Source organism: Harpia harpyja, chromosome 25, assembly GCF_026419915.1.
Source record: "Harpia harpyja isolate bHarHar1 chromosome 25, bHarHar1 primary haplotype, whole genome shotgun sequence".
Classification (NCBI taxonomy): Eukaryota; Metazoa; Chordata; class Aves; order Accipitriformes; family Accipitridae; genus Harpia; species Harpia harpyja.
Genome location: NC_068964.1, coordinates 72,276 through 99,976, shown reverse-complemented (window position 1 = coordinate 99,976; position 27,701 = coordinate 72,276). Strand labels below are relative to the sequence as shown.

Genomic DNA, 27,701 nt, shown 5'->3' with positions numbered 1-27,701 from the left:
CCGGCGCTCCTGGGGGGAGAGGGGCGTCAGGGCGGACGGGACCCCCCCCGGGACCCCACCCCCACCCCCAGGGACTTCCCCCCATCGCCAAGGGCTCCCCCAAACTCCCAGCCCCCTCCCCCCCCAAATCCCCCCAAGAGCCCCAGAAGTCCAGCCCCCCAAATCAAATGCCCCCCCCCTCCGGAACGCCTCCCCTCCCCCCCCCCCCAGGGCCCCGTTTCTGGGTCACCCTCCCCCCGCCCCCCGGAGCTATTTATAGCGCGACAAGGGGGGGGGGGGTGTCTGCCCCGGACGCCTGGGTCCCCCGGGGCATGTGCACACGCGTGTGCAACACCCCCCACCCCCCCCCGGGACACGCGTGTGATCGTCGCACACGCAGCATCCCCCCGCCCGCACAGCGCGGCCTCCTCGAACGCGGACACGCGTGACGCGACCCCCCCCCAAGGGACCCTCCTGCCCCCCACGTCTCCCCCAGCCCCCCATCACTCCCCCCCGCCCCCATCCCGCTCCGCACCGGGTTTCTCGGCCGCCATGGCCGGGCCGCACAGGGACCGGGACCGGGACCGGGACCGGGACCGGGACCCCCAGCCGGGCCGGCGCAAAGCCCGGGCCGGATCGGAACGCGGATCCGGATCGGAACCGGCGCCCGGCCTGGATCCCCCGGCCGGATCGGCGCCCCCCCCCTCCTCTCCCGGTCCGGCACAAATCCCGGGCTGGAGCCGAGCGGGCCGGACCGGGACCGGGACCGGGACCGCCCCGGAACCCGGCCTGGATCGGGCCGGAGCGGAGCGGGACCGGCACCGCCGCCCGGACTGGATCCCTCGGACCGGATCGGGGCCGGTGCAAATACCGGGCTGGATCCGACCGGACCGGGACCGGGACCCCCCCCAAGAACCCGGAGTGGATCCACCGGACCGGAGCCCCCGACACCAGCGAGGCCACAAGAGACTTTATTGACGTTTGCAGTGACCCAGAACAGCCGGGTTTGGCCGAAAATAGTCACCTTGGCCCAATGGGGCCAGTCCCGGGGGAGTCTAGGGAGTGGTGGGGGTCCAGGGGGGCCGTGGGGGACCCCGGGAGTGTTGGGGGATTGCAGGGGCGACCCTGGGGAGGTGGGGGGGGAGGTCCCCCCAGATTTGGGGGGTGGGGGTAAGGTCAGGGGTCACTGGGGATCACCCAGGGGCCGGTGTCACTCGGGGGGTGCCGCGGGGGGGGGCTTGGAGATCTCAGGGGGGGCCGTGGCGGCGCAGCAGCCCCCCGAGGCTGTCGAGGGCGCCCTGCAGCGCAGCCCCCAGGCGGGCGGCCTCGGTCTGGTGGCAGCAGGCGAAGGCGGTGACGGCCACACGCAGACCCCCGGGGGGGCCGGGGGGGTCGTGGGGATCTGGGGGGGGCCACGTGCCCCACCCCCACCCCATAGCCGTCGGGCACCAGTGGCCCCCGCAGCAGCCAGCAGCCCTCGCGGGAGCGCACCTGGCGGGGGGGGAATGGTGCTGCACCCCAGGACCCGCCAGCACACCCCAAAACGCCCCGAACCGCCCCAAGACCCCCCCAAACGGTGCCTGGGTTGGCCCCAGCCCCCCAACCTGTGTGTGTCCCCCCAAAAGTACCCACCCCTGAAAACACACCCTGGAGGCACCCAAACTGCCCCAAATACCCCCCCCCGGTTCCTGCCCCCTACCTAAAAATGGCCCCCACCCCCCCAAATGCACCCGATCTCCCCCCTGTGCACCCCAAAGGGCTCCAGAGAGACCCCCGACCCCCCGGTGGCACACCCCCAAACGCCCTGGGCCCCCCAGCCCCGGGGGGGGCCCTGGGTGGGTTTTGGGGGGGGGGGGGGGGATGTTCCGGGGCGGGTACCTGCACGGTGCAGAGGCGGAAGTGGGTGGCGAGGGCGTAGGCCGGGTCCATGAAGATTTCGGGGAGCGGCTCCCCCGCCGCGATGGCCGCCTGCCGCAGCCCCTGCAGGTGCCGCTCGGCGCCCTGCCCGGCCAGCACCTGCGCCGGGCACCGCGGTCCTCACACGCCCGCCCCGTAGCCCCGCCCCCCTCCCCGTGACCCCGCCCCCGATGCCGCGGTCCCCACCCGCCCCCCGACGCGGGGTGCCCTCACCTCCTGCGTGCGCCGGCTCTGCGCCTCCACGGCCTCGCGCAGCAGCGCCAGCTGCAGCTCCGGCTGCGGAACAGGAAGTCCCGCCCCCACTTTGCACCCGGGGCAGGAAGTCCCGCCCCCACTTCACACCCGGGACAGGAAGTCCCACCCCAACTTCACACCCGGGGCAGGAAGTCCCACCCCCACTTCACACCTGGGGCAGGAAGTCCCACCTGCACGTCACAGCCGGGGCAGGAAGTCCCACCCCCCACATCACACCTGGGGTAGGAAGTCCCGCCCCGACTTCACACCCGGGGCAGGAAGTCCCGCCCCCACTTCACACCTGGGGCAGGAAGTCCCGCCCCAACTTCACACCCGGGACAGGAAGTCCTGCCCCCACTTCACACCCGGGGCAGGAAGTCCCGCCCCCACTTCGCACCCGGGGCAGGAAGTCCCGCCCCCACTTCACACCTGGGGTAGGAAGTCCCGCCCCCACTTTGCACCCGGGGCAGGAAGTCCCACCTGCACTTCACACCCGGGACAGGAAGTCCCACTCCAACTTCACACCTGGGGTAGGAAGTCCCACCCCAACTTCACACCCGGGGCAGGAAGTCCCACCCCCACTTCACACCCGGGGCAGGAAGTCCCACCTGCACGTCACACCCGGGGCAGGAAGTCCCACCCCCCACATCACACCTGGGGTAGGAAGTCCCGCCCTGACTTCACACCCGGGGCAGGAAGTCCCACCTGCACTTCACACTCGGGACAGGAAGTCCCACCTGCACTTCACACTCGGGACAGGAAGTTCCGCCCCAACTTCACACCCAGGGCAGGAAGTCCCGCCCCCACTTCACACCCGGGGCAGGAAGTCCCACCTGCACGTCACACCCGGGGCAGGAAGTCCCACCTCCCACATCACACCTGGGGTAGGAAGTCCCGCCCCCACTTCACACCTGGGGCAGGAAGTCCCGCCCCAACTTCACACCCGGGACAGGAAGTCCTGCCCCCACTTCACACCCGGGGCAGGAAGTCCCACCTGCACTTCACACTCGGGACAGGAAGTCCCACCTGCACTTCACACTCGGGACAGGAAGTTCCGCCCCAACTTCACACCCAGGGCAGGAAGTCCCGCCCCCACTTCACACCCGGGACAGGAAGTCCTGCCCCCACTTCACACCCGGGGCAGGAAGTCCCACCTGCACTTCACACTCGGGACAGGAAGTCCCGCCCCAATTTCACACCTGGGGTAGGAAGTCCCGCCCCCACTTCACACCCGGGGCAGGAAGTCCCACCTGCACTTCACACCCGGGGCAGGAAGTCCCGCCCCAACTTCACACCCAGGGCAGGAAGTCCCGCCCCCACTTCCCACCCGGACAGGAAGTCCTGCCTACCTCCGCATGGGGGTCGTCAAGGGCACGGGCCAGGGCCAGGCAGGGGGGCCCGGGGGGGCGCAGCAGGTCCGTGCAGCCGGGCAGGACGTGGCGCAGGGAGGTCGGCTCGCAGGAGGCGCAGAGGGAGCCATGGGCCCTGGGCGGGGCAGGCCTGGGTCACACGGGCGCCAGGGTCCCCCCCCGGACACCGGGGTGTGTCCCCCCGGATGCCGAGGCCCCCCCCCCCCCCCGTACCTGTAGAAGGCCACCTGCAGGGCCACCTGGACGATGGCCTCCGGCCGCAGTGGCCCGCCTGCCCCGAAGCCCTCGTGGGAGAAGCAGTGAACGTCCACGTCCGCCGCCAGGCTGGGGAGGGGGGTGGACAGGGGGTGAGGGGCGACGCCCGGCCCCTCCCCGACCATCGCCCCGCACCCCCTGACCCCCCCTGTGACCCCACCTGTCCAGGTGCCGCTTCGCCCGCTCCACCTCGGGGGCGGTTTCGGGGCCGAGGCTGAAGCGGAGCCGCTGGGGTGGGGGGAGGGGCAGTGATGTCATCGAGGCGGGGCTGGGGTCCGGGCGGCGGCTGGAAGGCAAGGGCCGGTGAGGGCAGGGAAGTCCCTCCTGGCCCCCGCCCTGCCAAGCCCCGCCCCCCTCACCCACCAGCAGTCGAGGGCATGGTCGACCATCTCCGCAACGACGGCGCCGTCAATCACGGCCGGGTCGTAGACGACCCCCGCAGGTCCCGTCCTCCCCCACGATGAACTGGGGGGGCGGAGGGAGTGTCAGGGCGCAGGAAGTCCCGCCCCTGACTGCCCAGTACTGCCCCCTCGCAGACACGCCTTCTGGGGCAGAACAGGAAGCCCTGCCCACCACCCTGGAACAAAGGAAGCCCCGCCCTCCACGGGGACACGTGACCCACAAACAGGAAGTCCCCCCTCCCAGGGACCCGACTGCAGAAGCCCCGCCCACCTGGAGGGTCTTGTCGAACCAGCGGTTGCCACTGTTGGCGCAGGCCCCGCCCCCGTGCAGCACCTGCGCGGCCCCGCCCCCCGGGCCCCGCCCCCCGGCGGCCGCCAGCACCGGCGCGTCCAGGCTGAGCGCGAAGAGGCTGCGCTGGATCCGGCCAATCGAGGCACGGTTCAGTCGGTCTGCGGGGGCGGAGCTTCAGTGGGTGCCACCCCGTCTGCCCTGGGAAGCCCCGCCCTCAAGAACCGCCCAAACAAGAAGCCCCGCCCCCAGGGCCTCCCCAGAGGGGAAATCCCACCCCCTGGGGCCCAAAACCAGGAAGTCCCGCCCTCTGTTAGCACCTGAAGAGGAAGTCCCACCCCCCAAAGACACCCCAAAACAGGAAGTCCCACCCCTCCAGGCCCCGCCAACTCACCCCGCATCAGCAGGCGGTAGACCCGCCCCCACGCGTGCCGGTGCTGCCCTGTCAGCAGCCCCAGGGGCGGGGCCCCGCCCCGCCCCGTCCGCGCCCGCAGCCCCCCCAGGGCCGCTGCCAGCGCCGCCGGTGGCAGGGGGGTCCCCGCCTCCCCACATGCTTCCACCTGGAAGAACTGGGGGGGAAGGGGGGGACACACCCCAAAACGGCCCCGTTGGCACCGCACGGCCCCACCCCCGGCGGCCTCAAAACCACCACCCGTGTCCCCCAGGACCCTCCCAGACCCCCCCGTGCCCCCAGCTCCCCCCAGCACCCTCCTCCATCCCTCCTATCTCCCCCTTCTCGGACCCCCAGGACCCCCCGTGTCCCCCCCCCAGGACTCCCATATCCCCCCCAGGACCCCCCATGCCCCCCCATTTCCCCACCAGGACCCTCCTGAACCCCCCCAGGCCCCTCAGGAAACCCCCATGTCCCCCCCGTGACCCCCCCAGGACCCCCTGACCCCTCCCAGGAATGCCATATCCCCCCCAGGACCCCCCATTTCCATGCCAGGACCCACCTGGACGCCCCCAGACCCCTCAGGACCCCCCTGTGTGTCCTCCCCCGAGACCCCCCACCCTGCCCTGCCCCCCCCCCCCCCCGGTACCTGGCAGTTGCGGACGACAGTGATGAAGGGGGGGGGCTGGGCGCCGGGGGGCAGCCGCAGCACCTCGTCCCGCTGGGGGCCCGGCACCCGGCACCCCCCAAACGCTGCCTGCACCCACGGCTCAGGGGGGTCACGCCTGGGCCACCAGGACACCCGCCGTCACCCATGGCACCTCACAGGGACCCCTGGCACCCCGTGCCCCCCCCCAGTGACCCCCAGCCCCCCACGGGACCCCCTCGGCCCCAGCACCCACCGCTCCAGCTGCGCCCGGTAGTCGAGGACGCCTGCGATGAGCCGAGCCGCAAACCTGGGGAACCAGTGACGCCAGTGTCCCCCAGTGCCCCCCCAGTGTCCCCCAGTGCCCTCCAGTCCCCTCTCAGTCCCTCCCAGTGCCCTCCAGTGTCCCGCAGTGCCCCCTCTGTGCCTCCCAGACTCCTCCAGTCCCTCCCAGTGCCCCCTGGTCCCCTCTCAGTCCCTCCCAGTGCCCCTCAGTGTCCCCCAGTCCCTCCCAGTCCCCTCTCAGCCCCTCCCAGTGCCCCCTAGTCCCCTCCAATCCCTCCCAGTGCCCTCCAGTCCCCTACCAGTCCCCTCTCAGTCCCTCCCAGTGCCCCCCCAGTGTCCCCCCAGTCCCTCCCAGTCCCCTCTCAGTGCTCTCCAGTGTCCCCCAGTGCCCCCTAGTCCCCTCCAATCCCTCCCAGTGCCCTCCAGTCCCCTACCAGTCCCCTCCAGTCCCTCCCAGTGACCCCCAGTCCCCTCCAGTCCACCCCCCAGCTCTCCAGACCCCACTCACCACAGCTGCCCCCTCCAGTCCTCCCAGTCCTGCCGGGGCAGCACCAGTCCGGCACTGGTGTGCACGGGCAGCGGCAGCCGCTCGCTGGAGCCCCACGGCCATTCCTGCGCCCAACGCCCGGACACCTGGGTCCCCCGGACGCCTGGGTCTGTCCCCCCCCCCAAATCCTGGCTGTCCCCTGACACTTGGGTCCCCCATCCTTCCCCGGACGCCTGGGTCCCCCTGAACTCCCGGGGCCCCCCAAAACTCCTGGGTCCCCCCTCCCTGCCCAGACACCTGGGTCCCCTCACCCGCCTGAGTCCTCCCTGAACTCCCGGGTCCCCCCGAAGCCCCCCCCCCCGTCCCCCCCGGGTCCCCCCACCGCCCTGGGTCCCCCCAACCCCCTGCGTCCCCCCAAAGCCCCCCTGTCCCCCCCCGGGTCCCCTCACCCCCCTGAGTCTCCCCTGAACTCCCGGGTCCCCCCGAAGCCCCCCCCCCGGGGCTCACCGGCAGGCGGGGGGGGACGGGGGGCTGCCGGCGCAGCCGCTCCTGCAGGCGGGGCCCGGCCCCCCCGGGCGCCCCGAACTCCCGGACCAGGCGGCGGGTCCGGTCCCGCTCCCCCGGGGCCACCAGTGCCTCCAGTGCCCCCAGCAGCCGCCCCAGCGTCGCCCCCAGCGCCGGCAGCGGGGGGCGCCCGCCCCTCCCGGGCACCTCCTGCGGGGGGGAACCCCGGGACCCCCTGAGCAACGGGGACCCCCCCCCGCGGGGAACGGCCCCCCCCCCTCCAGTGCAATGGGACCCCGAGTGATGCGGATCCCCCCAAGACACACCCACCCACCCCCCCGGTGCAGTGGGGACCCCCCAGGACCCCCGCGTGCAGCGGGACCCCCCCATGTGACGGGACCCCCCCGGGACGCCCCCCGCCGCCTCGTGCCACGGGGACCCCGTCGGGTGGTGAGGACCCCCCCGGTGCGATGGGACCCCGGGTGATGTGGATCCCCCCAAGACACCCCCCCGCGTGCAGTGGGACCCCCCCATGTGATGGCGACCCCCCCCCCCAGGACGCGCCCCCCCCCCCCGTGCAATGGGAACCCCCCTGCCACGTGCAACGAGCCCCCCCCACGCCCCGCCCCCCGCAGCACGCGGACGTGCCGCCCCGCACGAGCGCTTCCCCCCCGCCACGGGCGCGCGTGGACTCACCGGCGGGGCGGCGGGGGGGGGGCGCGGGGGGGGGCGCGGCGGCGACCCCAGACCCACGGCGACCGCCCCATGGCCCGGACTCGCGGGTCCCTCCCGGGCGCCTGGGTCCGCCCGGGTCCCGCCCCGCCCACGCCCACCCCCCCACACCCCACCCCCCCCGCGGGGACCCAGGCGTCCGGCCACCCCCGCGACCACCCACGGCGCTCAGGGCACCGCGTGGGCTCCACCCCCTCCAGACGGCCCACGGTCACGGGGGGGGGACCCGGGGGCCCCCCGGGAGGGCCCCACCCGGGAGTAACGAAGCCTCATTAACAGCAGCTGCCGCTAATGAGCGTCCCGTCCCGGACACCCGGGTCCCCTGCGGGCTGCCCCCCCCGCCATAGCACCCCCCCACCCGGGGGGGACCCGGGCGTCCGGGGGGGGACCCAGGCATTCGGGGGGACGACGACACCCAAGCGTCCGGGGGGGGGACGCACCCAAGCCTCCGGGAGGGGACACCCAGGCATTCGGGGGGGGCTCCCAGGCGTCCGGGGGGGGACATCCAAGCGTCCGGGGGGGACCCGGGCGTCCTAGAGGGGGACCCGGGCGTCCGGGGATGACACCCAGCGCGCGGGGGTGCCCCCCCCCACTTTCCCTCTTGACAAGCTCTCAGCCGCTCCGTGTTTGCTCAGCACACAGTGGCCGCAGGTGGGGGTGGGGCCCGGACGCGTGGGTCCCCGCGGGGGGGGGTGGAGGGGGGGGCAGGGTCGGGCAGCCCGGACGCCTGGGTTCTCGGCGGCAGCGAGGTGCGTGGGGTCCCCCGGGACACGCGTGACCCCGCGGTTCCCCCCTGGGGAAGCCCCGGCCGCCGGCGTGCCCCGGAGCGTGACGAGGCGGTGGGGGCCCGGCCGCCGGGGTTCCCCCCCCCACCCCCGTGGGAGCCGCGGGGCCCGGCCGCCGGGGTCCCCCCGTGGGACCTGCGGCCGTGGGGCCCGGCCGCCGGGGTCGTCGTCCCCCCCCGCTCCGTGGGAGTGGGGGGCCCGGGCGCCGGGGTTCCCCCCAGTGACCCCATGGCTTGACCGAGGGGACCCCCCCCCCCGCGGTGGATGGGGGTGGGGGTCGGGGGGGGTCGGGACGCCTGGGTGCCCGGTGGGGGGAGGCGGGGGGGGCTGTTAGGGCCGCGCGCGCCGGAACTGACGTGCGGGAGGGGGAGGGGAGCCGGGAGGTAAACAGGGAGAGGGGCAGGGGGCTGGGGGAGAGGGGCAGGGGGCTGGGGGGGAGGGGCAGCGCCCCGCTACGCCCTGGGACCCCCCGAGGGGGTGCGGGGCCGCTGGGTCCCCGTCTGATCCCCTGCCCCCCCCCCCCCGCCTCCAGATGCCCCCTGCGTGGCGCGGCGTGGGGCGCGGGGGGGGGGGCCGTGGCGCTGGCCTTGGCCTTCCTCCCCCCCCTCCTCCTCCTCCTCCTGCTGGTGGTCCCGGGGGGCTCCTACCGCCCCGTCGTCATCGTCCACGGCCTCTTCGACAGCCCCAGCGACTTCCGACACCTCCGCGCCTTCATCAACGAGGTCAGGCGGGCGGGGGGGGTCCCCTGCACCCCCCCGGGGGCCTGGGTCCGTCACCCCGCCCCCCCCGACACCTGGGTCCCCTGCGTGATCTCACCCGGGCACCGGGGTCCCTCCCCCCTTCATCCCACCCGGATGCCGGGGCCCCCGTGTCTTCCCGCCCCCCCCCCGCACGACCCCACGCGAACACTTGGGTCTCCCCCTTCGCCCTGCCCGAACGCCCGGGTCCCCTCCTGCACCCCCCCCGGGCACCCCCCTTCCTCCCACCTGGGTGCCCCCCCCGTGACCCCATCCAGACACCTGACCCTGCCCGCATGCTGGGCCCCCCCCGACCCCCGGGATGCCAGGGTCCGCTCATATGAGCCCCCCCTGGATGCCTGGGGCCCCCCCAGACACCTGGGTCCCCCCACGTCACCCCCTGGGACGCCTGGGTCCCCCCCAGACACCTGTGTCCCTTGCCCAGACGCCTGTCCCCTCCTTGACCCCCCCCTTTGACACCCACCCCCCTGTCGCCCCCCCCCAGAGCCACCCAGGGACGGAGGTGACGGTCCTGGACCTCTTCGACCGGGGGGCATCGCTGCGGCCGCTGTGGGTGCAGGTCGAGGGGTTCCGCCGCGCCCTCGCCCCCATCATGGCCAACGCCGCCGACGGCGTCCACCTGCTGGGCTACAGCCAGGGTGCGCGGGGGGGTGCCCGGCTCCGGGGGGGGGGGGTCTCCCAGGTACCTGGGTCTGGGGGGCGGGCGTGGGTTGGAGGGGGTGCTCCCCAGACACTGGGGTCCATGGGTGGGGGTCCCCTGGACACCGGGGTCCCCCCACTGACCCCCCACCCGCAGGGGGTCTCATCTGCCGGGCGCTGCTGGCCACGATGCCCGACCACAACGTCCACAGCTTCATCTCGCTGGCGGCCCCCCAGATGGGGCAGTACGGGGGTGAGGGGCTGGGGGGCACGGGACGGGTCCCTGGGTGGGTTTGGGGGGGTCCTTGGGTGGGGTTTTGGGGGTCTCAAGGGGAATTGGGGGGCCTTTGTGAGCATTGGGGAGGCTTCAGGTGTCCCTGGGTGGGGGGTTTTTTGGCTTTTACGGAGGTTTTGGGGGTCCAAGGTAGGTTTGGGGGTCCCTGACCGGGTTATGGGGAGGTTGGGGGAGCTTTGGAGGGTCCCTGGGGGTGGTTGGGGAGCTTGGGGAGGTTTTGGGGGGGTCCCTGGGGGGTTTATGGGGAGGTTTGGGGGGGTCCCTCGGGAGATTGGGGGGTGTTAGGGTGTCCTTGAGTGGTTTCGGGGTGTCCGTGGGTGGGTTCAGGGTGTTTGGGGGGTCCCTGAGTGTTTTGGGGGTGCCCCTGGGTGGGTTTGGGGGGTGTCAGGGGGTCCCTGACTGGTTTTGGGGTGTTCCTGGCCGTTGCGGTGCAGACACTGACTACCTGAAGTGGCTTTTCCCCCGGCACATGAAGTCCAACCTCTACCGGCTCTGCTACACCCCCCTGGGCCAGGGGGTCTCCATCTGCAACTACTGGAACGGTCTGGGACGCCCCAACCTCCCCCAGGGGACCCCAACCCTCCCCCTGGGACCCCGAACCTCCCCCTGGGACCCCAAACCTCCCCCTGGGACCCCCAAATCCCCCTGGCACCCCAACCCCAAAATATTCCTGCGCACCCCAAAACCTGCCATGGGGGGACCCCACTCCCCTAAGACCCCCAAACCAGCCCCAGGGGGACAAATCCCCCTGCAGACCCCGGGGAGGGGGTCGCACTGGGGGGGGCGACACGGGGGCTGACCTCCCCCTGCCCCGTGGATGCGGGGCCCCCCCCAGACCCCCACCACCGTGAGCTCTACCTAAACAGCAGCGACTTCCTCGCCCTCCTCAACGACGAGCGGCTGCACCCCAACGCCTCCGGTGAGCCCCTATAGAGGCCCCTACAGACACCCCTCTAGCCTCAGGGGGACCCCCGTATTGGGACCCATGCGGACCCCTATGGCGACCCCTCTAGCCTCATGCGGGATCCTTATAGTCGCTCCTACAGCCCCACGGAGACCCCTGCAGTGACCCATGCATGGAGGTCTCCATAGGAACTCCTATAGATAATATGAGCCCCCATGGAGACTTATCACCTCTTATGGGCACATTTGTGGTTCTCTGTAGATAGCTATATAGGCTCATGTAGATGTGCCCATATATAATTATATAGTTCCCTATAGATACTCCTACAGGGCCACGTAGATACTTCTATAGATATCTTCATAGACGCTGCGATAGCCCCACCTGAATACGCCATAGGTATCCTTATGGACGTGCTTATAGTCTGTGAAGGTACTCCTGTAGGTACCCTTATAGATATTCATGTAACTCCATGTAGGTACCCCTATAGACGACGCTACAGACACCAACACACCTTTTGTGTGCAGATACTTGGGCGGTGCAATGCAGGTGCACCTGTAGCCAACCCTATAGCTCCCTATAGGTACCCACCTAGCTCCTGTTGACGTCCCATAGCGCTGCCACCCTCTGGTTCCCCCCAGGGCCGGCAGTGGGGCCCTATGGCACCTCCAGACTCCCCCCCCCCCCCATGCACTATAGGGTGCCGGCAGCCCCTCGTTAACCCCTTGTTAACCCCAGACTGGAAGCGGAACCTGCTGCGGATCCAGAGCCTGGTGCTGATCGGGGGTCCTGACGACGGCGTCATCACGCCCTGGCAGTCCAGGTGGGCCGGGACTTCCCCCCCCCCGGGTTGGGTCAGTGGGACCCGGATGCCTGGGTTCCCCCCCGGACACCTGGGTCCCCCCATTGACCCCCATCTCCCCCCCCCAAGCCTTTTTGGTTTCTATGATGCCAATGAGACAGTGCAGGAGATGCGCGCCCAGGCCGGTGAGTGAGGGGACCCCCCGCTTGGGGGGCGGGGGGCGGACACTGGGGTTCCCTGCCTTGGGGTGGTTGGGGGGGCCCGGACGCAGGGGGCCCCTGTGACCCTCACGCGCCCCCCCCCCACCCCCCCCCCCCCAGGTTTACCTGCAGGACACGTTTGGGCTGAAGACGCTGGAGGCACGGGGGGACCTGGGGGGCTGCGCCGTGCCGGGCGTGGGGCACACGGCCTGGCACTCCAACCGCTCGGTCTACGAGCACTGCATCCGCCCCTGGCTCACGTAGCTGGGGGGGGCGGGGGGCTGTGGGGCTGGATAGGGGGCTGGGATGGAGCTGGAAGGTCCTATGGGGGGCTGTGGGGCTCTGGAGGGGTCAGGGGTGGGCTTATGGGGTTGTATGGGGGGGCTATGGTGCTCTAGGGGTCAGGGGTGGGCTTATGGGGTTGTATGGGGGGCTATGGGGCTCTGGAGGGGTCAGGGGTGGGCTTATGGGGCCGTATAGGGGGGCTATGGGGCTCTGTAGGGGTCAGGGGTGGGGTTGTGAGGCTGTATAGGGGGGCCTAGGGCTGTACAGGGTCTCAGTGTGGGTTATGGGAGTATCCAGGGGGGCTGTGGGGCTGCATAGGGGTCAGGTTAGGGCTACAGCAGCACATAGAGGGATTGTAGGGTGGGGTGGGGGTCTGGGGTGGGGCCCTGGGGAGGCATGGGGCTAAAAGGTCCTATGGGGGGGTCTGTGGGGCTCTATAAGGGGCTGGGATGAGGTTACGGGGGTCTATGGGGCGGGATTAAGGAGCCATAAAGAGGGGGCTGTATAGGGGCTGTGGGACCCTATAGGGGTGTGGGAGGGGCCCAGGTCCATATAGGGAGGGCTATAGGACCCCATAGGGGGCTATAGGGCAGTATTAGGCTCTGGTGTGGGGCTCTATAGGGATCGGGGGGGGGGGGCTGAGCTCACACATGGGGCCTATGGGGGGGGCTCTGGGTCAGTATTAGGGCTGGGGGGGGGCTCTGGGACCCTATAGGGGGCTGGGAGAGGGCCTCGCTGTGGGGTCCCCCCCATTAACCCTTCTCTGCCTGGGTTCCCCCACCCAGACTCAGGGACTTGGGGCAGGCACCCCTGCCCTATGGTGCAGTGGGAGGGGTACACGGGGGGGCCCCCCCAGACTGGCCCAAGGGGGCCCTGGCGTTTCAGGGGGGGCCGCAGCCAATAAAGCACTTCCAACCCCCCCCAAAACAAGCCTCTGCTGCCTTTGGGCACCCCGGTGTGCGGACCCTACACCTGCTCCCACTGCTCGGGGTCCTCCCCCCCCCCATGACCTCTTCGCTGGGGGGGGATGGGTATGGGGGGCTATAAGGGGGGGCTATGGGGCAGTATGGGGGCTCTGCTCCACACCTGCACAGGTGTGCCAGGCCCCGCCCACCCGGGCCCCACCCCTGTGTCCCCAGGTGGCCCCTGTGACAACCCCCCCCAGCCCCCCATGACCTGGGTCCCCATATCCCCAGTCACCCCCGAGCCCCCCCATGACCTGCATCCCCATGTCCCCCCCATCTCCTGTACCCCCACATCTCCCCCCAAGTCCCCCCCCTCATGTCCCCATGACCCGTGTGTCCCCCATGTGTCGTGTGTCATCCCCCCCCCGTGTCCCCCCCCGTATCTCGGGCTCAGCTCTGGCTCTTTATTGGTTTCACTCAACTGGACGGTGTGAAAGAAATGGGGGGGGGGGGGGGCAGGGACATGGGGGACACACAGGGGGGTGCCCCCCCAGGGCAGAGGATGGGGGGGGCTTGGGGGGGGGGCAACAGGTTGGGGGGGGTCCCCTGGAGAGGGTTCGGGGGAGGGGCAGCGGGCTGGGGGGGTCCCGGGGGGGGGGGGGGCAGTGGTTCAGGGGGCTCAGGGTGGGGGCAGGGCCAGGAGAGGGGGCAGCAGCTCGGGGGGATCCCCGCGCCCCCCCCCGGCCTCAGCCGAGTGTTTGCACTTCTCGGAGCCGCACTGGCAGGGGAAGTATTTGCTCTTGATGTCCCAGAACCGGTCCCCGTAGTCGAACCTGGGGGGGGCGGGGGGGGGTGCTCTGTCACCCCACAGCTGCCCCCAGACCCCACAGGTACCCCCCAGCACCCCGCAATGACGCCCAGCTAGCCCCCACCCCTGTACCTGCCCCCCGGCCCCATCTATTTGCACCCCATCACCCAATCTGTCCCCCCATCTGCCCCCCCCAGCGTTCCCTACGTGTCCCCCAGCCCCCCGTACCCCTCTCCCCCCAGATCTGCCCCCCAGACCGCCTCTGCCCCCCGCCCCCCCGCGCACCCCAGCTCCTCGCCGGGGCGGATGGCGCGGCTGCTGAAGAAGGCGATGCGGGGGAAGCGCAGGTCCTGGTGCAGCATGAACACCCGCACCGGGATGATGTTGGGGTCGCAGAGGTGGTTGATGAAGCGGCTGACGTTGCCGTAGTACCGGGCGTCGATGCAGTACACCTCCCCGTCCTGTCGCGACAGAGCGTCACGATAGCCTGCCCCCCCATCCCCGGTGCTGGGGCTCCCCCCGTTTCCCCCCCAAACCTTGTTGTCCAGGTCGAAGAGGTAGGAATCGTCCTCCCGCACATCGGCCTCCGCGTCCGAGATCAGCTCCCCCACGTACCTGGGGGGGTACGGGGGGGGGGTGAGGGCTCCCTGGGGACCCACAACCCCCCAAGACTCCTCAGGGACTCCCAGAACCCAGGAGAACCCCCCTCTGCCCCCACACCCCCAGGGATCCCCCAACCAGGACTGAGACCCCCCCAAGTATCCCCAAACCCCCAGGAATTCCCCCCCCCAACCAGGAGTGAGAACCCCCCCAGTGCCCCCCAAAACGCAGAGGATCCCCCAAATCCCCCCCAAACCAGGCATGAGACCCCCCCAAGCCCGCAGGAGCCCCCAAGTCGCCCCCAGTGACCCCCAAACCAGTAACAAAAGCCCCCCCCCAAATCCCCCAAACCAATAAGCCCCCTCATGGACCCCCCCAACCAGTGATGAGGCCCCCTCAGGGACACCCCCCCAGGACGGAGGGATGCACCCCCAGCCCCTCCCCCTTGTGGGGGACCCCCCTCACTCGCAGATGAAGGTGCCGGGGGGGATGGCCTGCAGCGCCCGCACCCCCCACCCCATCTTCGCCGTCCGGTAGAGCTGGAGCCGGACTCTGAGGGGGGGAAGGCAGTGGTTGGGGGGGTGCGGGGGGGGGGAATCACCCCTGGTTTGGGGGGATCTGGGCGGGGGGGGGGCACAGGGTTTTGGGGTACAGGGGATTGGGTGCAGTCGTGAGGTTTTGGGGGGCAAAGGAGGGGGTTTAGGGCATAGGTGGGGAGCAGCTGGGGGGGATGAGGGGGTGTGGGGGCAGGCTGGGTGCTAAAGAAAGGAATGTTGGGGTCAGGGAGGGGGGTTTGGGGTGCAGCCAGGTTTTGGGGGGTGCAGGTTTTGGGCACAGATGGGGGTTTTAGGGCACAATCAAGGTGTTTTGGGGCACAGAGGGGTTTTGGGGAGGTGTTCAGGGGTTGGGGGGGGGTCTGGGGTTGAAGGGTTTTGGGGGTTTTTGGGGCGCACTTGATGCCGCTCTGCACCACCCGGTTCTTGCAGCTGCGCCAGCACGTGCAGGCCTGGTTGCACTCGAAGATCAGGGGGGGCTCGATCTTGTTGAACTCCTGCAGCAGCCTCCCGTCCTGGGGGGGGGTGAATGGGGGGGGGGGGGTGTATGTCACTGGGGTCCCCTGCAATGGGGGGGGGGGGGTCCCAGACAGAGGCTCCTGGGGTCACAGCCACAGTTTCAAAGGCTCCCTGCAGTGCAATGGTGGTTTTAAGGGCCCCCCCAGGTGTGATGGCAGTTCTAAGGCCCCCCCCCCAAGACCCAGGGGTGGTTTCGAGGGACTCCCTAAAGAGCAAGGCAGGGGGTCCCTAAAACGCAACAGCAGGTTTGAGGGGCTCCCTTGGATGCAAGGACAGTTTCGGGGGGGATGATGACCCTGGTGCAACGACAGTTTCAAGACTCCCACAAGGATACAACGATGGTTTCGAGGGGCTCCCTGGGATACAACAGTGGTTCTGAGGGGGAGCTCAGTGGTTTGGGGGAACTCCCTAGAAAACCAGGAGTGTTGCAATGGGCTTCCCAACGGGAGTTTTGAGGGGCTCCCGTGATGCAGTAACAGTGTCTGGGGGGCCCCCAAGCTGTAATGGCAGTTTTGAGGACCCCCCCAGACGCGGCGGGGTTTTGGGGGTCCCCCCCTCACCTTATCGTACCAGCAGCGGATGCTGAGCTGCCCGCAGAGGCAGTTGCTGGAGGAGCAGTCGTCCTGGCACGTGCAGTGCTGGGGGGGGTGCGGGGGGGGCGAGATCAGGTGCACCCCAAGACCCCAGGCAGCCATCCTGCACGCCCCCCACCCCCCCAGCATGGGGCTCGCACCCCCTGAGCAGGAGGCGTGCCCCCCCAAGCCATTCTGCACCCCAAAATGCTGCTGCCCCCCAAGGCAGGGAGTTTACACCCCGAAGTTGGCATTTTTTCTCTCCAAAACCAACATTTCCCCCCAGCAAAAAGCAGCAGTTTCTCCCCCCTGAGGTTCTTCCTCCCCCCACCAGCAGCAGCTTTGCCCCCCCCAAAGCAGTGGCTTTGCACCCCAAAAGCAGTTTTCCCCCCACAAGGTGGCTCTTGCCCCACCCAGCAGCAGCTTTACCCCCCAAACCCTCCCTTTTTCACCCTAACAGCGCTTCCCTGCCCCCCAAAAGCAGCATTCCCCCCCCCCAAGCAGCAGTCCTGGGCCCCCAGGCCCCCCCCGGCCCACCTGGAGGTGGGTGATGTTGTGGTCGATGTTCATGGTGGAGGTCTCGCAGTTCTCGGCGATGTACTTGTAGTCGTCGGGACAGGGCTCCTCGTCCACCCCGTTGACGCAGGGGATGGGCACGTTCTCGTAGCCCCGTGCCACGTCCCTGGGGTGGGGGGGCACGGGCAAGGGGGGCTGGGGTGGGTGCCCCCAACCCCCCGGCACCCCCCCGAGCTCCCTCAAACCCTGCCAGAAGCCCCAAATCCCTGCAGGACCCCCTGGGGGTGGTGATGTGCTCAGTGCGTGGCGGGAACCCCAGGACCACCCTGGGACCCCCTCAAACCCCTCCTAAGACCCCCCAAGCCCCTCCCAGACCCCCCAAACCCTTCCGAAGAACCCCCATACCAGCTGATGATGCACTCGATGTGTAGCAGGAGTTACCCCCTGCAACCCCCCTGACCTCCCCACGCCCCCCCCAGATCCCCTCATATCAGCTAATGATGCACTTGGTGTACAGCGAGTGCTCTGGGATCCCTGGGACCCCCAAAACCCTCCAGGGACCCCCAAACCACCCCCCCACGACTCGCCCCCAAACTCCTTCATGACACTTGCTGCGCAGCGGGTGCCCTTCCGTGCTGCGGGACCCCCCCAAGACCCCCTGGACTCCCGGGACCCCCCAGTCCCCCAGGGACCCCCAAACCCCGCCAGGACCCCCCCATTACCGGCTGATGATGCGCTCGGTGTGGAGGGGTCTCCCCGCAGCCCCCTGCCGCAGCTTGCGGTTGAGCTGCAGGGCCACCCACACCTCCGAGTGCTCCAGCGTCAGGTCCAGCGGCGAGTCCCCCTCCTTGTTCCGCACCTCGGGGTCGGCCCCCCGCGACAGGAACAGGCTGCGGCAGCAGGCGACGGGTCACCCCCCACCCCTGAAACACCCCCCCAGAGCCCCCCACACCCTGGGGACCCAGGCGTCCCCCGCCCCAGGGAACCCAGGCATCCAAGCATCTCCCACCCTATGGATCAGCACCCAGGTGCCCTTTCCCCCCCCCCCGATCCCCCCCCAAGGACCCAGGCATCCAGCTCCCCCCCATAGACCCCCTGATCCCCCCCCAATGACTCAGGGGTCCCCCCCCAGACCTCCTGTTCCCCCGTGGACCCAGAGATCCAGGCATCTCATGCCCCCCATAGAACCCAGGCATCGGGGTGCCCCCAGCCCCCCCCGCAGCCCCCCCTTACATGACGCAGTCGTGGTAGCTCTCGCGGGCGGCGATGTGGAGGGGGGTGTCCCCGTGGAAGTTGACGGCGTGCAGGTCGCACTGGGCGTTCAGCAGCACCTCGGCGATCTCCGCGCTGCCCGTGAAGGAGGCCCAGTGCAGGCAGATGTTCTCCTCCTGCCCGTGGCAGGGGGCACCGTCCATCAGGAACCTGCCCCCCCCCCACCCCGGGGCAAAACCCACCACCCCCCAGAGGCGAAACCCACCTCCTGGGGGGGCAAAACCAGCCTCTGGGTCCTCAAAACTGCCCCAGGAGGGGGGAATTAGCCTGGGGGGACCCTCGAAACCACCCTTGGTAGGGATGGGGGGAGCTTAAAACTGCCCCAAAGGGGATGGGGGGGGTCTTGAAACCATCCTAGGAGAGACCAGGGAGGCCTCGAAACCGCCCCCAGTAGGGATGGCGACTCCAAAACCGCCATTAGAAAGGACTTTGAAAGCAGTGGGGCTTTGAAATCACCCTGGGGGCCCTCAAAACCACCCTCTGTGGTGACCAGGGGGTCTTGAAACAGCCCCAGAGGAGCCTCAAAAGCATCGGGGGGGGGCCTCGAAACCGCTGCGGGGGGGACTCACGTTGTCGGTGAGAGTGACATCGGCGCCACGTGTCAGCAGCCGGCGAATGACCTCGATGTGCTTGTGCTCGGCCGCCCAGATGATGGGGGTCCAACCCCCGTTGTCCTGGGAAGGGCAAGGCGAGGGGGGGTCAGTGTCACCCGGACGCCGGGGTCCCCCCATAGCCCCCCCGGACACCAGGGTCCCACCTGGGCGTTGACGTCCACCTGCCCGGTGGAGAGCAGCAGGTCGACCATCTCCAGGTTGCCGTTCTTGGCGGCGTGGTGGAGGCAGGTGGAGCCGTCCTCCTCCTGGGGGGTGGGGGCGATGACATCAGCAAAGGGTGGTGACGACGTCAGCGGGGAGGGGGTGTGACATCATCACCCACCTTGCTGTAGACGCAGCCGCCCCGCCGCACCATGTACCGCGCCGCCTCCACGTGGTTGTTGGCCACCGCCTCCATCAGCGGCGTCCGGCGCAGCTTGTCCGTCGCGTTGATGTTGGCGCCCGCCTTGGGGGGGGGGGGGTGTCAGGGACACCCCAGACCCCCCCTGAGCCCCGAGGACCCCCCCCGGGACCCTCACCTGCACCAGGAGGTGGTGGACCTCCAAGAAGCCCTATAAGAGTCCCATGGCCCCTCCAGCACATCCCAGAGACCCCCCCAGGACGCTCTTGACCCTCAGCACCCCCCCCCAGCACCCCCAGGGACACCCAGGGACCCCCCCAGCACCCCAAGGATCCCCAGGGATCTCCAGAGCCCTCCCCGCCCTGTGCCCCAGCAATCCCCAAAGACCCCCCAGGGGCCCCCCAAATCCACCTAGGGCACCCTGGAGCCCCCCCTAAATGTCCCTGACCCCCAGAGACCCCCAAACCTGCAGCAGGAGATGGCAGATTTTGAGGTGCCCCCTGGGACCCCCCCCAGCCCACCTGCAGCAGGAGGTGGCAGATTTCGAGGTACCCCTTCTGCGCTGCCGCGTGCAGGGGGGTGCGCTTGCTCTGAGCATCGCTCTGGAAGTTGGGGTCCAGGTTGTCCACTGGGGGGGCGAGGGGGGGGGCAGTCAGGGGAGGGTGTGAGGACCCCCCGGGGCGCTGGGACAACCCAACGCCCCTGAGGACACCCCAAAGTCCTCCCGGGACCCTGCAGGCACCCCCAGTCCGTGAGGGACACTCAGGGGGCTCCAGGGCCCCCCCCGGACCCCCACTCACGCAGCATGAGGACGACTTTCTGCAGTTCTCCTTGCTTGACGGAGACGTAGAGCTGCCGGGGGTGGAACCGCAGCTTCTTCCGCCTGCGGAGGTACTGGGGGTACTGGGAGCACTGGGAGGCTGGGGGACCCCACATTGGGGTACTGGGAAGCACTGGGTGTCAGGGGGACCCTGCACTGGGGGTACTGGGAGGACCCCATACAGGGGCACTGGGTGTCAGGGGGACCCTGCACTGGGGGTACTGGGAGCACTGGGAGACGCCATATGGGGGAACTAGGAGGTTGGGGGAACCTGGCACCAGGGGACCCCCGAGAGGGGGAGTTTGGGGGGGGGGTGGGGGGCACAAGGGGGGCTCAGAAAGGGCTGGGGGGTTCAGAATAGGTTTGGGGGGCTTGGGGGGGTCAGGAGGGGTTGGGGGCTCAGAGGACTCAGGAAAGGCTGGGCATGCTCGGGGGGGGCTCAGGAAGGTTTGGGAGTTCCCAGGGGGATTGGGGATCCCGGGGGGGTGGGGGGGGGCACCCACCTCTCAGCCTCCTGCCCCACCAGCGCCTTCTCCAGCAGGTCGCGGGCGGGCCCCGGCGCCAGCCCCCGGGCCGAGAGGGCCCCCCCCGAGGGCAGGGCCAGCGTCGGCCCCCCCGAGCTGTCGATGGGCTCGGCCCGGGGGTCCGGGGGGGGTGCCCGGCCCTCGCCCTGCCCCCGCATCCGTGCGCTGGGGGGGGGTTGGGGGGGTGTCAGGGGGGCTGAGGCACCCCTGGGCCCCCCCCCCCCAAACCCCTTAAGTCCCTTCACCCCCAAACACCCCCTGAGATGCCCCCAGACCCCTACGCAGCCCCCCCCACCCCTTTAAGCCCCCCAAACTTTTTTAAGACATACCCCCCAAGCACCCTCAGGCTCCTTGCACCCCTGTGTACCCCCCAGATGTCCCCCAAGACCCCCCCAAACCCCTGTGTACCCCCAGAGCCCCCCCAGGCCCCTTCACAGCCCCCCAGAGCCCCCTCAAGAGTCGCTTAAACCCCTGTATACCTCTCCAACCCCTCCAACCCTAAACCCCCCAAAGCCCCCCAAACTCCTGTGTCCCCTTTCCCAGATACCCCCAAACCCCTCTGTACCCCCCCAGGTGACCCTAAAACCCCCCAAGCCCCCCCAAAACCTCTTCATACCCCCCCCCCAAACTCCCGCATCCCATACCTGGGGGTGGGGGCGTCGGTGCGGGGGGCCGGGGCGCGGCGTCGGGGCTCGGGGGGGGCGGTGGCAGGGGCTGGGGGGGCCCCCTCGGTGCGGGGCAGCGTCACCTCCTGGGCTTCGGAGGCGTCTTCCCCGCAGTGGGGGCAGAAAATCATCCCGTTGAGCTGCGAGACGCAGCCCCGGTGGAACCGGTGCCCGATCCGCACGTCGGGGTGGCACTCCAGGAACGTCCCCTGGGGGGCACGGGGGGGTCAGAGGGTCCCCAAGGAGTCCTAGGGGGTCCCCAAGGGCATATACGGGGGGGTACAGGGGGTCCTGGGGGCCCCAGCCCCAATCCACACGTCAGGGTGGCACTCCAGGAACATCCCCTGGGGGGGCACCGGTGGGTCAGGGGTCCCCAAGGAGGTCCTGGGGGGTCCCCAAGGTGTCCTAGGGGCCTCCAAGGGGGGCACAGGGGGTCCTGGGGGCCCAGCCCCAATCTGGACGTTGGGATGGCACTCCAGGAATGTCCCCCGGGGGGGGCACAGGAGTCCCCTAAGGGTCTCCCTGGACGCCCCCCTGCCACTCACAGCAGTGCAGAAGTAGCCGCAGCCGGGGGAAGCAGTAGTGCCTGTGGGGGGTCCCTGTGCCCCCCCCCGGGCTGTGTGACACCCCCCCCAAGTCTTGGGGACCCCCCCACTCACGGCGGTGCAGAAGTAGCCGCAGCCGGGGCAGCAGTGGTGCTTGACCATGCGGGCGCGGTGGCTCTCGCACAGCACCATCAGGGGCACGCGGCTGGACGGGCGCATCGTCTCCCGCTTCAGGATGCTGCTGCCGCAGCCGCTCAGCTGGGGGGGGGGGCCGGGGGGGGTCAGTGCTGGGGGGGTGGGGGGGTCCTGCCACCCTGATCTCATCTGGGGACCCCCACCACTCCTGCTGGGTCACCAGGGTGCCTGGGTCTCTCCCGCAAACGCTTGGGTACTCCCACCCCCCCATGCACACCCGAGTCCCCCCCCCCAGATGCCGGGGCCACCCCCCAAAACACTGGGGCTCCCCTCCTCCCTCCTGCATGCCTGGGTCCCCCCACACCCCCGGGTCCCTCCCCGGCCCCCATCCTCTCCCCACCCCCGGGTCCCCCCAGATGCCCAGGTCCCCCCACACCCCCGGGTCCCCCCCCGGCCCCCACCCTCTCCCCACCCCCGGGTCCCCCCAGATGCCCAGGTCCCCCCACACCCCCGGGTCCCCCCCCGGCCCCCACCCTCTCCCCACCCCCGGGTCCCCCCAGATGCCCGGGTCCCCCCACGGCCCCCACCCTCTCCCCACACCCAGGTCCGTCCCCCCCCGGCCCGCACCCTCTCCCCACCCCCGGATCCCCCCACACCCCCGGGTCCCCCCCCGGCCCCCACCCTCTCCCCACACCCAGGTCCGTCCCCCCCCGGCCCACACCCTCTCCCCACCCCCGGGTCCCCCCACACCCCCGGGTCCCCCCCCGGCCCCCACCTGCCCGTCGACGCTCTCGGTGGCCATGCAGAGCCCCCGCGCCCCCTCGCCCCCCCGCTCCACCTTGGGGGCCTCCATGCGGCAGGAGCAGAGGGGCAGCTCCTCGAACCGCTCCGCCTCCAGCCCCCCCAGCGCCCCCGCCGGCCCTGCGGGGGGGGCGCTCCGTGAGGGGCGGGGCCTCGGGGTGGGGGCGTGGGCGGGGCCGCGAGTGGAGGGGACAGCGCCTGGGGCGGGGTCCATGGGGTGGGGCTTAAGAGGGTGGTGGCGTGGTCTGGGAGCGGGGGGCGGGGCCGCGAGGGGAGGGGACAGCTCCTAGGGGCGGGGTCTCGGAGGGCAGGGTCTATGGGCAGCAGGGCCGCGAAGGGGGACAGCGCCCGGGGGCAGGACCTCGGAGAGGTGGGGGCGGGGCCTCGGGGCAGGGACTGGGCTGGGACTCTGCCTGGGGGCGGGGCCTCAGATGATGGGGGCGTGGTCTAGGACCGGGGCAGGGCAGCAAGGGGATGGCAGGGACTGGGACTGCACCTGGGGGCGGGGCCTCGGAGGGTGGGGGCGTGGGCTAGGGCGGGGGCATCAACTAGGACCGGGGCGGGGCCGCAGGAGAGGCTGTAGAGCAGCATGGGACTGCATCTGGGGGTGGAGCCAGTGTCGGATGGGGGCGTGGTCTAGGACCAGGAGGGGTGGCTGGGCCCCAGGAGTGGTGCTGTGGGCGTGGCCAGACAGCCTGTGAGAGCCGTGACTGGCAGGGGCGTGGCCAGGGAAGGGGCGTGGCCTCACCTGGGGGCTGCGGGGAGAGGGCTCCGCCCCCCGGCAGCTGCAGGCAGCCCAGGGGCACCTCGGTGTATTCGCTGGGGGGGGCCCCGGGGGGGGCTCCGGGCACCCCTGGAGGGGAGGGAGGGGTCAGGGCAGGGCCAGGGGCCACGCCCCCCCTCAGTCACCCCTTCAAGGCTGCCCACACCACATTCGTGTGTGTTGGGGCCCCCCCCTTGGCCGACATCACCACCTTAAGCCCCCCCCCATTTCAGGAGTCCCCCCTCCCCAAGTCCTCCAGTTTGGGCCTCCCTCATTCCCCATTTCCCCATGTCAAGCCTCCCCCCTCCCCAACATACGAGTTTCAAGGCCCCCGCCCCACAAATTTATCAGTTTTGGGGGTCCCCCTCTCCAATTTACGAGTCCCGAGGCTCATAACACACCCCTCCCCGACACCCCCCACCCCGGGGTGCCCCCACCTCTCTCCTTGGCCCGGGGGTCCTTCCGCTTGCGCTTCCGCGCCGGTTTCAGCCAAGGACTCTCCTTCCAGCGGCGCCGGGCCCTGCGCCGGGCGCTGGAGGCACTCTGCGGGGCGACACACGCACACTCCGTCAGGGCGTCCCCAAACCTCCCCTGACCCCCCACCCCGCAGCCCCCGGTGCGCCTCACCCGGTCCGAGGCGTTGCCCGACTCCTCATCCTCCTCCTCTTCTTCCTCGTCCTCCTCCTCCTCCTCCTCCTCTTCATCCTCCTCATCTTCCTCCTCTTCATCCTCCTCGCTCAGCGCCTCGCCGGCCCCCTCGCCCTCCGACTGACACCCCCCCCGCCGTGTGAACCCAGGCGTCCGGGAGCCCCCCCAGTGCCTCCCAGTGACACCCCAGCTCCCCACGCTGATCCCAGGCTGCTCCGATGCCCACCCCCCCCGTCTCTCCCAGTTCCACCAGGGACGCCCCAGTACCCAGCAATGACTCCCCCATACGCTGCATTGCCCCTCCAGTGCTCCCCAGTCCTCCCAGTAAGCCCCCAGCCTCAACCAGTGCCTTCCCCAGTATGTTCCAGTAAGTTGCACCATGTGTCTATGCCCCCCAAGTCCCCCCCCAAGGCTGCCCCAGAGCCCCCCAGTCCCTCCCACTGACCTCCTAGCATTAACCCATCATCTCTCAACAACCCCCAAGTCCCCCCCGGGCTGCCCCAGAGCTCTCCAGTCCCTCCCAGTGACCCTCCAGTGCCTCCCAGTGACCTCCCAGTCCCTCCCAGTGACCCCCCCCCCCCCCCAGTCCCACCTTGCTGTCCGAGTCCCCATGCCCGTCCACACTGAAGCCGTCGTAGAAAAGGGAGAAGCTGCCGCCGCCTTCACTGTCCCAGTCGTCACTGGGGCGGGTGCCGCGGGGGGGGGCAGCCATCTCCTCTGTCACTGTGATCTGATGGGAGGGGGGTGCAGGGGGGACTCAGGGGGACCCAAGCATCCGGGGTGGGGGGGCAGGGGGGACCCCGGTGTGCGGGCATACCTCGGTGCTGGCACGGGGGCTGGGTCTCTGCAGCCGTTTGTGCAGCCCCTCGGGGCCGTAGTCCAGCTTGGGGCGTTTGGGGGGCTCTGGGGGGGGGGGGGTAAGGGGATTCGGGGGTCAGGGGTGACCCCCCAGCCCCGCAACTGCCCCGCCAAACCCTCTCACTGCTCCCCAACCTGCCCCATGACCTCTCAAACTCCCCATTCCTGCTCCTAGGACCCCCAGGACCCCCTCAGTTCCCCCCCCAGGGGCTCCCCCAGCCCCCCAGTACCCCACCCCACCTCACCCCCCCCACCCTAAGACCCACCAGGCTCTTCGATGCTGCGCAGCTCATCCGAAACCCTGAAGTGCAGCATCTCCGACACCCGCTTCTCGGGGACCTGCGGGGCATGGAAGGGACCCAGGCGTCCAGGGGGAACCCAGGCATCGGGGGGGGGGGACGACGACACAGGCATCGGGGGGGGGACACCGCCACCCACCCACAAAGGACCCAGGCATCCAGGCCCCCCACCTGTCCGTTGCTGGGCTTGGCCATGGTCTTGCGGGCCCGGTGGACCTTGGGGCGGGCAGGGGGCTCGGGGGGGGCTGGGGTGGGCTCCGGGGGGGCCGGGGGGGAGGCAGGCGGGGGGGGCCGCCCCCCGGGGAGGCTGAGGAGCCTCAGAGCCAGGCTCTGCCCCGGGGGGGACTTCCCCGCCCCTGTCAAGGACATCTTGGCCCGGCTTGGGGGGGCTGGGGGGGGACCCCCAACCGCCCCCCGGCCTGGAGAGCCCGGCAGTGTCTTCGTCGCGTGGCCTAGGGGCAAAAGGTCGTGAGACACCCCCAAAATAACACCCCAAAGCCCCCGATGCAACCCAGACTCAGACAACCCTCCCCCCCCCCAAAACCTCCCTGAACGCCCAAAATACTTCCTAGGCCTCCCGGACTCTCCCACACCCTCCATAAACCGTCGACCACCCCCCAAAACCCTCCCTGAGCCCCCAGTACACCTCCCAGGCCCCCCCATAAGCCTCTAAAGACCCCCTAGGGCCCCCCAGAATGTCCCTGAACCCCCCAACCACCCCCAGCCCCCCCAACCACACCCCAGACCCCACCCCAAAATGCCTCTAAACCCCCCGGGACCCCCCCAAACCCCCTTTACAGCTACCACACACGCCCAAAACACCCCTAGACCCTCCCAGAACGCCTCTGACCCCCCCCCCGACCCCCAAATACATCCCCGGATTCCCCCCCACCCCCTGTTACCTGGCAGCCCCTTAGGGCTGGCACCGGCCGGGGGGGCCCCCTGCGGCCCCTCCCCCTCGGGGGACCCCCCCCCACCCTCTCGGCCGCTCCCAGACGCCTGGATCCCCCCGTGTTCCTCCTCGGGGGGGGCACCCCCCACGCTGGGGGGGGTCCCCCCGCTCTGGGGGGGGTCAGGGGGGGCGGGGCTGCTGGGGAGGAGCCCTGGGTGGGGGGGAGATGGGGGTCAGGGGGACGTAAGGGGGGGTCGGGGGACGTAAGGGGGGGTCGGGGGATCAAGGCGGGGGTCAAGGGTGCTGCCCCCCCCCCCCCCCCGCACTCACCGGGATCTCCCGCCGCCTCCACCACGAGGGTCCCGCCGGGGGGGTCCTGGGGGACAGAGAGGGGTGAGGGCGGGGGGACCCAGGCGTCCGCGGGGGGGGGACGACACCCAGGCGTCCGGGCCACGCCCCCCCGCCCCCCCGCAGCACAAAGGCGCCGGCGCAGCCCCTCCCTCCCTCCCCCCGGACGCCTGGGTGTCGTCGTCCCCCCCCCCCGGCCTCGTTCTCGCTGTGCCCCCCCTTCCTCCTCCTCCTCCTCCTCCTCCTCCTCCTCACGTCCCCCCCCCCCCGGACCTCGCCGCCTCCCGCCGCCTCCATCGCTGCCGGCCGCCGCCGCGCGCGCGCCGCTTCCGACGTCACGGCGCGGGAAAAGGGCGGGGCTCCACGCTTAAAGGGACCGCGGCCGTCGCCCCGCCCACCGCCCCGCCCACTTCCCTCGGCGTCCGGGGGCATTGTCTTCCCCCGGGGGGGCGGAACCCAGGCTTGCTCCGCCCCACCCCGCAGACCACGCCCCCTCCAGGCGCTCGGGCCCCCCTATTCCCCTGGGGGGGGGGACCCCAACCTGCTCCCCCCCATGACCCAAAATCAGCTGTTGGTTTGGGTTTGGTTTTTTTCTCATTTATTACAAAAAGTCTCTAAGAGTGGCAGTGGGGGAGGGGACCCCCCCCAAAAGGGGACCCCAGCATCCACGTAGCCCCCCCCTCCTCCGCTCTAACCCCTACCCTCGCTATCCCCAATTGCCCCCCCCCCCCCCCCCGGGGGGACCCAGGCATTCGGGCCCCCCCCCGCCCCCAACTCTAACCCCCTACCCCCCAGCCCCCCCCCTCCAAAGGGGACCCAGGCACCCGGGGCCCCCCCCTCCAATCCCCCCCCCACTCCTTCCCCCCCCCCTACACTACAGAGAACCCAGGCATCTGGGTGGGGACCCAGGCATCTGGGCAGCCCCCCCCTCAAATCTCCTCCCCCCCCCATCACTACAAGCTAAAGAGGAACCCAGGCGTCCGGGGGGGGGGGGGCCGGCATCCGGGGGGGGGACAGACGACCCAGGTCTCAGGGTGACCCCACATGACCTTTCCTACAAGCTACAGGGAGAACCCCAGCATCTGGGGGGGGACACCCCCGTGACCCCCCCCCCCCCCCCAAAGAGTGGACCCAGGTGTCTGGGGTGGGGAGGAGGGGAAACAAAGCCCGGCTTTGAGGGGGGGGGCTGGACCCCAACATCCACCGAGGGACCCCAGCGTCCAAGACCAGCAAACCCAGCGTCTGGGGGTGGGGGGGGGGAACAATGGCGTCCGGTCAGGGCGACCCCCCCTTTATCCGTGGGGTGAGCTGGGTGTCCGGGTGGGGTGCCCGTGGGGGGACCCACACGTCTGGGCAGAGCCCCCGCCTTATCTACGAGGGAACCCAGGCGTCCGGCTGGAGGAAACCCCGCCCCTTATCCATGGGGGGGACCCAGGCGTCCAGGTGGGGTGCACCCCCTTATCCGCAGCGGGGGGGGACGGGACGACCCAGGCGTCTGGGTCCCACGAACCCATCGTCCTTGGGGGGGACCCCAGCGTCCGGGCACCG

The 27,701-nt window shown here is 70.7% G+C and overlaps 3 protein-coding genes across 5 annotated transcripts; 1 reads left to right on the top strand and 2 right to left on the bottom strand.

The window, feature by feature from the left end:
* Positions 1-930: 930 nt before the first annotated feature.
* On the bottom strand, positions 931-7,887 carry LOC128135820 (carnitine O-acetyltransferase-like). Its single transcript, XM_052774891.1, is given in 16 exon segments — positions 931-1,470; positions 1,858-1,995; positions 2,110-2,172; positions 3,480-3,615; positions 3,714-3,824; positions 3,916-4,041; positions 4,119-4,192; positions 4,194-4,220; positions 4,428-4,606; positions 4,840-5,014; positions 5,486-5,621; positions 5,739-5,792; positions 6,276-6,379; positions 6,762-6,968; positions 7,455-7,657; positions 7,743-7,887. Coding segments are annotated over 16 exon segments (2,193 nt in total). The 3' UTR covers positions 931-1,155.
* A 160-nt stretch (positions 7,888-8,047) lies between these two features.
* Positions 8,048-12,168, top strand: PPT2 (palmitoyl-protein thioesterase 2). Of its 2 annotated transcripts, XM_052774988.1 has the most exons (9): positions 8,048-8,141; positions 8,808-8,997; positions 9,518-9,671; positions 9,830-9,925; positions 10,402-10,509; positions 10,803-10,886; positions 11,607-11,691; positions 11,800-11,853; positions 11,990-12,166. In XM_052774988.1, exons 1-9 carry the CDS (start codon positions 8,050-8,052, stop codon positions 12,132-12,134), a joined length of 1,008 nt encoding a protein of 335 aa, XP_052630948.1. In that variant the 5' UTR covers positions 8,048-8,049; the 3' UTR covers positions 12,135-12,166. The 2 variants fall into 2 exon arrangements, with proteins under 2 accessions (XP_052630948.1, XP_052630950.1); XM_052774990.1 differs by lacking the exon at positions 9,830-9,925 and having other exon boundaries at positions 11,990-12,168.
* A 1,551-nt stretch (positions 12,169-13,719) lies between these two features.
* EHMT2 (euchromatic histone lysine methyltransferase 2) lies at positions 13,720-26,497 on the bottom strand. 2 transcript variants are annotated; one of them, XM_052774949.1, is made up of 28 exons: positions 26,427-26,497; positions 26,136-26,181; positions 25,816-26,016; positions 25,085-25,365; positions 24,881-24,953; positions 24,574-24,659; positions 24,349-24,486; positions 23,736-23,876; positions 23,546-23,651; positions 23,094-23,198; positions 22,320-22,465; positions 21,524-21,667; positions 20,844-21,073; positions 20,179-20,364; positions 19,656-19,738; positions 19,377-19,483; positions 18,838-18,960; positions 18,659-18,760; positions 18,471-18,575; positions 17,863-18,017; positions 17,352-17,519; positions 16,651-16,795; positions 16,102-16,179; positions 15,422-15,537; positions 14,934-15,020; positions 14,405-14,483; positions 14,154-14,329; positions 13,720-13,893 (listed from the first exon to the last, which is right to left on the bottom strand). In XM_052774949.1, exons 1-28 carry the CDS (start codon positions 26,448-26,450, stop codon positions 13,740-13,742), a joined length of 3,585 nt encoding a protein of 1,194 aa, XP_052630909.1. In that variant the 5' UTR covers positions 26,451-26,497; the 3' UTR covers positions 13,720-13,739. The 2 variants fall into 2 exon arrangements, with proteins under 2 accessions (XP_052630909.1, XP_052630910.1); XM_052774950.1 differs by lacking the exon at positions 25,816-26,016 and having other exon boundaries at positions 26,427-26,482.
* Between the last annotated feature and the right edge of the window lie 1,204 nt (positions 26,498-27,701).